This window comes from Polypterus senegalus, chromosome 2 (genome assembly GCF_016835505.1).
Source record: "Polypterus senegalus isolate Bchr_013 chromosome 2, ASM1683550v1, whole genome shotgun sequence".
NCBI lineage: Eukaryota > Metazoa > Chordata > Cladistia > Polypteriformes > Polypteridae > Polypterus > Polypterus senegalus.
Window position 1 is genome coordinate 55367966 of NC_053155.1, and position 13877 is coordinate 55381842.

Consider the following 13877-nt stretch of genomic DNA (forward strand, 5'->3'; position numbering starts at 1 on the left):
GTTCCATGTTTTTGCCATTTGTGGATAATGGCTCTCACTGTGGTTCGCTGGAGTTCCAAAGCTTTAGAAATGGCTTTATAACCTTTACCAGACTGATAGATCTCAATTACTTCTGTTCTCATTTGTTGCTGAATTTCTTTGGATCGTGGCATGATGTCTAGATTTTGAGGTGCTTTTGGTCTACTTCTCTGTGTCAGGCAGCTCCTATTTAAGTGATTTCTTGATTGAAACAGGTGTGGCAGTAATCAGGCCTGGGGGTGGCTATGGAAATTGAACTCAGGTGTGATACACCACAGTTAGGTTATTTTTAACAAGGGGCAATTACTTTTTACACAGGGCCATGTAGGTTTGGATTTTTTTCTCCCTAAATAATAAAAACCATCATTTAAAAACTGCATTTTGTGTTTACTTGTGTTATATTTGACTAATGGTTAAATGTGTTTGATGAACAGAAATATTTTGTGTGACAAACATGCAAAAGAATAAGAAATCATGAAGGGGGCAAATAGTTTTTCACACCACTGTATATATATATATATATATATATATATATATATATATATATATATATATATGTATATATATATATATATATTATATATAATGTATGGAAGTGAAGGTCTGCTATCAATGTAGCATATCCAGAGTTTAAGTGTGAACTGAGCTAGAGCCGTGCTTTCATTGACACATTTGTCATATTAAAAAGTAACCAGCTGAATGAATTATACAGCCACATCAACTCAGAAATGAACGGACACATCAAATTCCTTGACATTTCCATTGAAACCATGCCGGCTTAATTACGAGTTAATTACGCGTGTTTGTCGCAAGGAATTTTACACAGACAAAATACTATACTCTTACAGCAACCACCCTTCATCACATAAATGAAGCTGTGTTAGGATTTGCTCAAAAGGATTAACACCTATTGCAACGCAATAGACACAAAAAAGAATGAAAGATGTTATCTTTTTCAGCTGTTTACATCAAACAGCTTCCCCAAGACATTTATTAAACAATGCCTATATTGGAGAAGCCCCAGACCTCAGCAAACAGTCAATTTCAACTTGGTCCAGCACTTACCATACCTTCCCTTATCATTCTTTGTTCTTTATTTTGCCGTATACAATTTCTTTTATTAGGAATTTGTTAGTTTTCACAAATCACTTACTGTAGGGTCAGAGTGCAGGGTCAGCCATTGCGCAGCACCCCTCGAGCAATTGCAGGTTAAGGACCTTGCTCAAGTGTCCAGCAGAATTGGATCTCTTTTGGCAGTAACGGGGGTTCAGACAGAGAACTTTCTGGATACCACCACAGATCCTTAACTTCAGAGCCACCATTGTGGCGTGTCAGAAAATATAGCACGGGCCCTATTCAGATCTTGGGTCAAGATATCACACAAACTGGCAAACACTTTACAGACTGTCCTTTTCAATGCCAAAAGCAAAAAATCAACCACAGAGACAAGAAACTCAGTTTACAGCATTCCATGCAATGCGTGCCCAGCGGTATACGTGGGACAAACATCTAAAAAATATGCAACACGTATACAGGAATATTGTAATGCCATCAGAAGGAAAGACCCACGGTCTCTGATTTACACACATTCAAGTTCCAGCAGACTCACATTTAACTTGGATACTGTGAAAGTAAAATTAAGGGCCAATGCTCAGAGTGCCAGAGAACTGGCTGAATATTGGCTCTGTAATTAAAACGCCATTAGCAAACACTTGGACTTGAACCCAGCATGTGCAGGCTTAAAACAAAAAACATTCAAATAATAAAAAAGACTTTATGACCAACACCTTCCGAACCCCAACCTGTTAATCCCCGCACCCACCCCCACCCTTCACCTGCTATATATTGCCTTTGATTCTTGTAATTCTAGTTATTTTCCTCTAATGACACAGGCACCTTAACCAGGATAATGGAAATTTTTCATATCCGACCGGGAGGCCATAATAGAAGAATCAGGTCATTCTTCCACATGGCAAGTGGCAGTTTTCCTTAGAGTTAAACCCAATTAGTACACCTGCAAGGGTTGCATGGGAAACAGAATCCATAAATGCTACCCTTTGGGGACCACCAGAGGGAAGCTACCAGGGTAAGACTGCCCTGGTTCCTGCATGACCCAGAAGTATTCCAGATAACTTGAAGAGGAGACTGGGAGCATTTCCCGGTTCCAGCATAAAAGGATAAAAGGAGCCCACTGCAACACATGGATGAGTCAGAGTCGGGTGGCAGTGGCCTACATTCCTGGAGGAGGAAGGTGAACTGTGCTTGATGCTTTATTTTGTTGTTATTCATGTGAAGAAGGTGCTGGGGCTCAATTAAAAGCCTTTATTTGAGTATAAAGTGTGTTTGGGCTTTATTGTGTCTGACGTTTGGATGGCTGCAGTGCCCACTACTGGTCATAATATATATATACATTATATGTAACATAAAAGAAGATAAGAAGTGACGGGTTGCCAAAGGCTACCTCATTTAATTGTGTAGTAGCAGTGGTACTGTAGTAGTAAGGGTAGGTACTGGCAACACTCTGAGGTCTGGTTCTTGAGCTTGTCTACAAAGGACTTTGAAATCTTAAAGTGGTTGGGTTGTTCGTGCAGCATACTGGAAGAACTGGTAGAGAAGGTGGGGTTTAAGGAGATATCACAGGTTCTCCAAAAGGATGAAAAAGAGCATGAATGCTGCGTTGCAACCTCAAAGTCCTTCCTCTGTGTGCCTTGCAAATTGTTTCCAGTTAGAGAGACACAAATCTTGTGTGCGTATACTGTTTGAGAAGGGTTTCAACTTTGAGTTTTTTGTAATTTTACAATTGCTAATTAAAACACTTTGTGTCTTGTAAATTGAAATTTTTTATCAAAAATAAAACTTTGAATGAAGGTGTAATGTATGGTGTAAAGTACATTTCATATGACTGAAGTTCATGTTTCTGAGCATAATATCACATTCCTTCTTGGACCCTCTATTCATTTATTCCCTTCATATGTTAACAGTTGTTGAGGCTCAGAAACAGAAGATGGAAAAAGAAGGTGAATCTTTGGAGATATTCTGGAAGTATCTGGAGTTTATTTTGAACTCTAGCAAGGCTGCCTCTAAGCTTTGTGACATTGCCAGATTAACATATGTTGTGAAGGAGTCTGTGTTTCCTCAAGACTGGTCTAATAATGAAATGATGGTAAGAAAATTCACCTGAGTTTACTTGATTTGTAAGAAGCAACTTTGTAGCAGACCCTTTTTAGTGAGTATGCTTCAAAATTATTTAAAAACATAATTTCTGCCAATATAAAGGTGTATTAAATTCAGGAGACAGAGAGCTGATAATGTGAAAATTATAAAAAAAAATAACAAATGTTGTCCCTCAACACATATCCAGAATCTCTGGTTAGTGGAGGCATAATTAAAGTTCGTTACAGAGTTCATGGTAAGCTTCTAGATCTTCTGTATGACTGAAATGTGTGCAGAATGATACTGGCTGGCCTTGCTTTATAGCTTGTATAGTATATTTTTAATTTGATATCACTGCTCATCATTTGTATTTAAATGGTTTTTGTTATGCTTTTATTACTTTCAAATTGCAACACTAAATGTAATGATCTGAACAAGTCTAGCAGAAAATATTTTTGAAATGGAAAAATGCAGAAACATCTGTTTCTCTTATACTTAGGATTAAATTATGGTTATATTAAAGTTTCTCTAGTTACATGTCAGTTTTTTGATTTTGTTTATTCATAGTACTCTTTTATTTACAATCCCAAAATTCTGTACAGGCTTTCATTTTGGTGAAAAATCATGTAGTTTTATATATTATAATTCTTATTATCAACCAACATCACTAAAGATGTTCAGGTTAAATTATTTGACAATTGTAAATTGGCCCTGTGTGATTGAATGGTTGTTTTCTACCTGTTCAATACTGCTTTGGCCTCTTGGCCCATAGCAAAGTAGAACTGGATTAAACAGGGTAGTGTATGATAAGGTATGGTATACAGTACCTTAGGAAACCTAATGGAGCCAAAACTGGCAAAAACAGGGACAGTTGTGGAACAGTGTTTCAAAACTATTGGGTTAATCAGTTTATAATCAATTCAAAATGCTTATTGCTTAAACCTTTTAACATTATTATGTCATGCTTCAGGGATGGAGGTGTATTTTATCCAGTAAAGCTATCCCTGTCCCTAACAATTTGGAAGAGTGGTATGAACAATCAGCATTTGTTTTTAGTTAAACTTTCTATCGCATGGTAACAAGTGTTTACATGGCAGTGCTTTACATACTAATCTACAAGTGAATAGCAAATTCCATTATATCATTGACCAATTATGGTCAATTTTAAAATAAAATACCTACTTCAATTGTATAATACAGTATTTTTGCAGAGTGAGTGTGCAACCTTTTAGCACAAGTACCTGTTTTCTAATTTAATCATCATTATTCTCAATTGTTGTTCAGTACATCTGGCCATCCTGAATATTGTCAGACTCTGAGCAAGTACTTCAAAGGATCATCATGCCAGCATTTCCCAAATATTCATTGCCCTTGTGATCAACTTTACCACAATCAAAAGTATTGTCCTAATGCACCTTTTGCAATGACTAATTGATGTTTGAGACTCTCTAGTTTGCACACAGAAAGCACCAGATTACAGCATTATGCCTGATTAATGAGCAGTTCAAATTGTGAGTAATGGATGAACAAAATAGAAAACAGGAAGAATGCTCTGGTTACACATTGCACCAATAATAATGCTGATAATGAAAAAATGCTTTTAATTCTTGCTATACATTTCTAAATGTTATATAATGTTATATTTTCAAAACATTTTAGTTGTTCTTTTACTTCACAAAATGTTTGCAATATTAAACACTTATGCAAATTTCTGTAGCATTAAAAAGTTTAGCTCTTCAAAATCTAACAGTTCAACTTTTATTTTTTCCTAATCTACATTCTTACGAAAGGTCTGCCAGTCATGTTGCAGTTAGTCTAACCTTAGCTAAAAACTGAATATGTATGCTTGGCATTGTGTAAGGTTTTATTCTGGAAGCATGTAGTGCAATTTCATTTATGAAATTTTTGACCCTCCTCATACTTATAAACCCCAAAATAATTGTAAGTGACAAAAAGTATTTTATGAAACCTTCCAGGCAAAGTAAAAACACAGATTGACCTAAATAATGTACTAAATCATTTCTGATATAACCTGCCAAATTGCCCCAAGTTTGCTCAAGTACAAGTAAATATAGGGTGCAATATTAAACTATACTCCTTGGCCCAAAAATAACCTTCTGCTCGTAGGATTCATGGTCTACACATTAACATAACTGGTTTTACAGAAAAAGTGCTTTTTATCAGACCCTTTATACTTTTTTTCAATATGTTTTAAATTCAGCAACACTTCACACAGCTAGAATGCATGCTTCCAACAGTACGTCTCCATTACCCTTAACCCAGCTAACAGTTCATAAATCCACGATGCATTTACACATTTGTTTATCATTGCAAGAAATCAACGGACATTAGAATCAATATGACTTTTTAAGAAGAAGGTCTGTAATTAGTGTTGGCAGGGCTCTCAGATCCACTGCCACCATAAAAACCAAAAAGATTTATTTTACAAGCTCTGTTTCTGGTAAGTGAACAGTTTATGTTGTATGCATTGGAAGGTAAAGTGCTTTTCTTTTTTTTCTGCCAACTACTGTAGGTTGAAGTAAAAAAATAAATATTGACTTTATGTGTGAAACATACATTTTCTGGTAATATTTGTTTAAAGATCATTTTACATAGTAATGTTCTAGGCATACAAACTTAGTTCCAAATGAATATTTTTTATGGTGTAAACTTCTTTAGGGAAAGCATCGTGTTAAATTATAACCCTAAAAGTTAATACATTCTTATATTTTTACTTCATCTTAAATTTTTTATGTTTCATTATTTCTCAAATAAAAAGAACTAAGCTCTATAAAAATATTTGTAGAATATATTAAATGTAATGCATATTCTATTTATCGGCTCTTAGTTGTGCATTTAAAATGTTTTGACTGCTTTATCATTTTTAAACGTAACATTACCTGAGCAAGTGTGCATGTGTATATGACTGTAGCATCATCCATCAACCTCCTTATGGTTTAGTACTGGAAAAAGCACTCTATAAAATTATTATATACATTACTAAATTAATAATTGTAACAAGTTGCCCTTTGTTTATTTCAGGTGTGTTTTGCCACTGCTCTCTTTGAAGATGTTGCTTGTCTGGTGTACAATTGCCTTGATTGGAGAAGGCAGCATAAAAATTATTTAAATAATATGAAACTCATCAATGTTTCTGCACTATCAAAACCAGAGAGTCAACCAGTACAGCCTGTCATCCAAGAGGTATAATTTTCTATTGGAATAAAGTTGTTGGTCTAATCTCAACTTCTAAGTATCAACAAAAACACACCTAAATTATACTGTACACTATAATCGTGTGTTTCTAAAATTAGCTTACTTATTTTACAGCTGATGGGCAGCACAGTGGCACAGTGGTAGCGCTGCTGCCTTGCAGTTAGGAGACCCGGGTTCACTTCCTGGGCCCTCCCTGCGTGGAGTTTGCATGTTCTCTCTGTGTTTGCGTAGGTTTACTCCGGGTGCCCGGTTTCCTCCCACAGTCCAAAGACATGCAAGTTAGGTGCATTGGCGATACTAAATTGTCCCTAGTGTGTGCTTGGTGTTTGTGTGGATGCCCTGTGGTGGGCTGGTGCCCTGCCCAGGGCCTGTTTCCTGCCTTGCGCCCTTTGTTGGTTGGGATTGGCTCCAGCAGACCCCCCGTGACCCTGTAGTTAGGATATAGCAGGTTGGATGATGGATGGATTTTACATCTGTAACAAGGTCAGTTGTATAGAATTTGCTTTTGTGAAACTTAAATAAATAAAACACTAATATAAAGATATACAGTCATGTGAAAAAGTTTGGGAAACCCTCTCAGCCTGCATAATAATTTACTCTACAGGTACTTTCAACAAAAAAGATAACAATGGTATGTTTGTCATTTCCTGGGAACATCTGAGTACTGGGGTGTTTTCCAAACAAAGATTTTTATTGAAGCAGTATTTAGTTGTATGAAATTAAATCAAATGTGAAAAACTTGCTGTGCAAAAATATGGGCGCCCTTGTCATTTTGCTGATTTGAATGCATGTAACTATGCAACACTGATCATTTGCAACACCAAATTGGTTGGATTAGCTTGTTAAGTAAGCCTTGAACTTCATAGACAGGTGTGTCCAATCATGAGAAAAGGTATTTAAGGTGGTTAATTGCATGTTGTGCTTCCCTTTGACTCTCCTCTGAAGAGTGACAGCATGGGATCCTCAAAGCAACTCTCAAAAGATCTGAAAACAAAGATTGTTCAGTATCATGGTTTAAGGGAAGACTACAAAAAGCTATCTCAGAGTTTTAAACTGTCTGTTTCAACTGTAAGGAATGTAATACAGGAGCGACATATGCACAGGATTGTGAGAATGGTTACAGACAACCCACAGATCACCTCCAAAGACCTGCAAGAACATCTTGCTGCAGATGATGTATCTGTACATCGTTCTACAATTCAGCGCAATTTGCACAAAGAACATCTGTATGGAAAGCTGATGAGAAAGAAGCCCTTTCTGCACTCACGCCACAAACAGAGTCGCTTGTTTTTATGCAGATGGTAATTTAGACAAGCCGGATTCATTTTGGAACAAAGTGATTTGGACTGATGAGACAAAAATTTTGTTCTTTGGTCATAACAAAAAGCTCTTTGCATGGCGAAAGAAGAACACTGCATTCCAAGAAAAAACACCTGCTACCTACTGTCAAATTTGGTGGAGGTTCCATCATGCTGTGGGGCTGTGTGGCTAGTTCAGGGACCTAAAGTCGAGGGTCAGATTAATTCAATCCAATATCAACAAATTCTTCAGGATAATGTTCAAGCATCAGTCACAAAGTTGAAGTTACGCAGGGGTTGGATATTCCACCAAGACAATGACCCAAAACACAGTTTGAAATCTACAAAGGCATTCATGCAGAGGAAGAAGTACAATGTTCTGGATTGGCCATCACAGTCCCCTGACTTGAATATCATCGAGAATCTATGGGATGATTTGAAGCAGGCTGTCCATGCTCGGCAGCCATCAAATTTAACTTAACTGGAGAGATTTTGTATGGAAGAATGATCAAAAATACCTCCATCCAGAATCCAGACACTCATCAAAGGCTTAGGAGTCATCTAGAGGCTGTTATATTTGCAAAAGGAGGCTCCACTAAGTATTGATGTCATATCTCTGTTGGGGTGCCAAAATTTATGCACCTGTCTAATTTTGTTATGATGCACATTGCATATTTTCTGTTAATCCAATAAACTTAATGTCACTGCTGAAATAGTACTGTTTCCATAAGGCATGCCATATATTAAATGGAAGTTGCTACTTTGAAAGCCCAGCCAATGATGAACAAAAACCCAAAGAATTAAGAGGAGTTCCCAAACTTTTTCATATGCTTAAGGGCATCAGTAATCAATGTTCCCCAATAGTTTATAACTAACCAATTTATCACAAGCACATTTGGGCAAATTTATCAAACTAGCACAGGAAGCACTAAAGTAAACATGTTAAAATTTGTCACCAATTCTAGGCAAGTGCTATTTTAGAGTCAGCTAGTTGTGGTCCTGAAAGACCCATTCCATTTACCAGACACAGAGAAATTAAACAGAATATGCTTTTGGGTGATGACTTTATATTTATGTCTGGCAGAGTAAAGTTAACATAGAGAGGGAAGACAGAATCAAATTACTTTAAAAACAATATGTGTCTCAATGTCAATAGTATCAAAAGGCTGTACAATGGAACACTGGCAGGGTTTTTTGATTCCAAGTCATTGCCAGATTACTGTCTGTATGAAGTTCATATGTTCTCTATGTGTGTCTTTGAGGTTTATCTAACATTCCATGTAAAAGTGTTTTGTCAACACTTAGGTTGACTTGATATATAGTACATTGGTATAAGTGTACCCTGTGGTGGATCGTGAATTTTGGTGAATGCCACAAGAATATGCTTAGGTTCACCTGATCCTGGGCCATATTCAGTAGGTTTGAAAATGGATAGATGGACAAACCTCTGACAGTCTCAGAACTTATGGATGCTATAAACTCACTGAAAACTGTAAAAGCAACAGGCCCCTATGGGTACCTAGTGGAATTTTATTAAAAAAATCAACTAAGTTAGTTCTGCTATTATTAGCAACATTTATTGAAGTTAGAGACAACAAAATAAACTTTTTGCAAAGCATGAATTACTCATTTTCTAAACTAAAATAAGGACTTATTACATTGTGCATCATACAGACCAATCTCACTTCTGAATAATGATGTTAAGATACTCTCCAAAGTTTTAACTAGAAGGACTGAGAAAGTGCTTTCTTCTGTACTATCACAGGACCAAACTAGATTTATTAAAGGCAGACACATAGCTTCAAACCTTCGGAATCTGTTTAATGTAATATACTATAATATATTCACCCAAAAAACACACCAGAGATCTTATTATTTTTGGACACCAAAGAAGCCTTTGACAGAGTTAAATGGGGCTACACTTTTCAACACATTGCACAAATATGGGTTTGGCCCAAATATATGCGAAAGGATAAAATTACTTTATACCAGTTTAGAAGCCTCTGTCTGTGTTAATGGCATGATCTCAAACTACTTCCAACTACAACATGGTACTCAAAAAGGTGCCTCTATCACCATTCCTTTTTGTAATCACCATTGAGCCATTGGCCGTTCACTTTTGAAATGTGTTAGAGAATAAGGGGATTATCAGACTTGAACAGAAAATATCACTAGAAACAAATGATACGGTACTATATATATGTCAGACCCACAAACATGTTTACCTTTTGTCCTTAATAAATTAGAAGAATTTCAAAATATATCTGAACTCAAAATTAATTGAATAAAAGTGTTCTTTCCAGTGAACCCTATAGCACACAGTACTAAACTGGATATCTAGCTGTTCATTTTATCAGAATAGTTCAAATATCTATCAGTAAACATCACAAGTAAATATAAAGATCTTTTTCAACTCAATTTTGCTATCGGCATGGAAAAAATGAAACAAGATATGAACAGATGGTCTACCCTCCATCTTACTTTAGCGGGGGAGTCAATACTCTTAAGATTAACATCCTTCACATGCTTCTTTTCCTGTTTCAGAGTATTCCTATGTGCATGAACAAACCGTTCTTTAAGAAACTGTTCTCAATTATGATGTTATTTATCTGAAATTGAATACAGACACACATTCAAATGGTGACTCTACAAAGGCCTAAAGAAGAAGGTGGCATGGCACTACCTAACTTTCAATTTTGTTACTGGACAGCAAATATACAAGAAATAAAGACATGGAAATTGATACAAACTGATGAATATACACAAACCTGGTCTGTAATGGAAATGCAATCTTGCTGTTCTTCTTTATATGCTATGTTTTGTGCTCCAGTAAATACTAATTATTGTCAATATACCAATAATTCAATTAATCGGTTGCTCCTCTACGCAATAATCACCTTTTTCAACTCTCTCAAATCTACACAGTATTTAATCTCTGGAAAACATCTGGGATTAAAACACTTAGAGAACTGTATATAGATCTGTTTAAAACAATTTTAATATATGGCAAGATATCATTAATAAAATTTTAGAATAGCATTATATCAGAGAAAAGGACATTGTCCCTTTTTCTTTTTTTTCTAACTGTTTTTGCCAGTGCTCCTGACAGTCTTCTCTTTGTCTTGTGTGGAACTTGAATTCTGTTTTGTTAAGTTTTGTCTCTTTTTGTTCAAGCTTACTTTTTTAACTTCCTAATATTGTTTTGTCTTTTCTTCTTTTCTATCTTTTGTAGTTTGACTATGAAGTCATTTGTCATATAAGTTCAACTTGTATGCAGTGTTATTTTCTTCAAATAAAATAAAATAAAGATGGATAAATGGATGGATGATTTATTTTGGATTTGTGTGTGAATGTGTTCTGCAACGAATGGTCACCAAGGTTTGTTTCCATCCAAGTGCTGTGGGATATACTGAAGATCTGATGCAGCCCTGTCATAATAAAATTTGCTTTCGAAACTGGATAAGCAGAGTACAGTATAGGCAACAAAATCTTGAAAATAAATAAATGATTCTGTTAAATGCAAAGCATATGTAACTAGTGTATCTAGTGAAGCAAAACATCTTATTCTGATCCCAAGACTGAGGACTGTCACTTATCTAAATCCTAGCTGTCTTATTTGTGTATCTCTTTTAATCTTTTTTTTTTTTCAAAAATATAATACCTTTCCTATTTCAACTGATATTTTTACAAAAATGTAAGTATATTTTTGGCAGTGTTGGCATTACTTCATGGCACTCATTTGGGTAATATTTGTCAGTGGATATTGTAAATGGTTTAAATGTTGTCTAAGACTTCCTCGTAACACATATTACATTAAGTGTTCCAGAAATTTTACTTGCATTATATTATTGACTGATCAGGAGCAAGCTTTGGACAAAAGGCCTAGATCCCAGGTTTCAAATTGGGATCCTGTAGAGTGGCAATAGTTTTATGTTTTTGTTTTTAAATAAATATGACTCTCAGAGGGTTTGCTTCTTCTCCTGTCCTTCCATATTTACTTTTCCTGTCTCCAAATAGTTAACTTTTTCAAAACATAGGATCTCTTAAACAGGTATTGTAGTCTAGTGGATTTTGTTGCCTATGCTGTAATTAACAAGGTTGCCTTGCTTAGTTAGGCAGTGTTTGCATCAAAGATATATCCACAATTGTTTTATTGTATCTGTGACATTCCTTGAAATGGTGGCACCCTAAAGAAAACTTTTAGGATGCATAGCTACTTTATTCTGTTGCTTTGTTCTTTTAAAACAAAATAACAATTCACAGCATATGTAACATGTTTGAATGTTAGTAAAAGCATTATTTCAATTACAATGTGTATAATCCTGAACATACTTTTGGTGTACTGTGGTCATTTCATTAATGAATTATATTTGTTTTTCCTTAACACTGGAAATATGAATTGCTATACTGATTAGCTACACATTCCTGAGAAAGTGACTTAGCTTGTAAAAGTAAAAAGGAAAATAATATAATTGTAGTGCTTGACAGAGGCATACAGTCTACAGGATATGGCGATTAAACTCCTCATCTACAACTGCCTTAATTACATTAGTCTAAGGGGCCAATAAAGAAGTAATTCCATTTTAGGAGGAGGTATCAAAAAGTTTTTGTTAGATTCACATAACTCTAGTTTAATAATTGATTGGCAGCCTTTCATCATATTCTACCATTCTTTTAACACTCATATGATGGAGTGCATGGCTAGAAACATGTTGGCAGGGGTAAGAGCAACAATAGTATTACATAAAACTGTTTTCCCACAGAATGTCTCCAGAACAATGAGAAGGATGGATAAAGACACTGGCAGCAACAGGAGAGATTGTCCATATATCACTGTGGGAGTGCAAAGTCCACTAGGGCGCAGTGTACCCCACACATATGTGCATGCCCTGAAAACATACTAGGCAGAGGCATCATCATAGATAAGGCAGATGAGTTGCCTGGGAAGAATCATGTAATGCTTTCATGGTGTGTCAGAGTGGTAAGCATTACAGCAGTTGTCAAGGTTTGACCTTCTTCAAATCTATAGCATGAGGTCAAAGAAGTCATACCAGAAGTGGAACTATCCCCTAGTCTCCAGAGGCCACAAAGTTCCATAAAACTATACTCTATATTGTATAAATTGAGTACTTTAGAATTGAATTAATCTTGAATGGTGTTGTAAAACTGAAAAGTGAGACACGCTAATTTTTCACTTTGTTTCTTCAGACAGTCCTGAATACTGGAGCTCAAACCCCTGGTAAAAAGAAGGTGGTAGAAGAAGAACCATCTACTCCTGTGCAAGGTAATTTAATGTACTTGATGCACATCTCCGTATTTATGTATTTAATGTCATATGTCTGCTATGTTTCAGCCAGGGTTCCTCCACTGGTAGGGGTTCAAATTCACACACACATGTTTGTGTGTTTTTTTTTTTCATTTTTGATTTCTTTGTTTATGTTAATATTTTTGGTCATTTAGTTTCTATGTTTCTGTGTATCTTCCTTTGTGTTCCATGTATTTTGTGGGTAGTCCTCCAAGACCCAGGGCCACAAACCCATCACTGTCTCAGAATTCCTCAGCCTTATAAAGGCTGGGATAACCCACAGCCCCTTGCGGTTCATTCTGAATGTGCTTGTGGTGTTGGTGGTGAGTTCTCCTGTGTCTGTTGATCTTTTTTGATGAATGTGTTTTTGATTTTTTTTAATAAATGTATTATGTAACACAAAAATTATTTAAGACACTTCCATTCTCTGTAATGTTTAGCTTGCAAGGAGTGGTGTACAATAAAAGACATACTTTATGAACAATTGAAATGAATATCCATATAAACGTGATATAATAATCAGTATAATTTTTTGAATAATGTGTAAGCATCTTCTATTTTAATATTCAGACTCATGCCGAAGTCATTCCTTTTCTGCCTTTCCTTCATAAATTACTATTTGCGTGTTTAGCACATAACACTTACCACAGGCCTTGAAACCCAAAAAATCGATCATAAAATCAGACCCCGACTTATACGGTATTCAAAAATGCGACACGTACATTTTTTTTTTTTTTTACATCTTCTTGCCTCCTCCAATCTCTCATCGGTTTCTCAGATGCGTCGAATTTTGTTGCAGCAGCGCTGTTACCAATTTCTTTTGCTACTTCAACGACATTTAATTTAATACCTTATTTTCTTCTGATCGAATGCTCCATCATAGATAA

General features: G+C 35.7%; 1 protein-coding gene across 1 annotated transcript in view; it reads left to right on the forward strand.

The window, feature by feature from the left end:
• The window catches only part of spag17 (sperm associated antigen 17), a 164571-nt gene that overhangs the window by 29388 nt on the left and 121306 nt on the right, over positions 1-13877 (forward strand). Inside the window, exons 7-9 of the mRNA XM_039743723.1 lie at positions 3000-3181; positions 6214-6375; positions 12894-12969. Of these exons, the coding sequence (XP_039599657.1) occupies positions 3000-3181; positions 6214-6375; positions 12894-12969 (420 nt within the window). The remainder of the gene's footprint in view (positions 1-2999; positions 3182-6213; positions 6376-12893; positions 12970-13877) is intronic.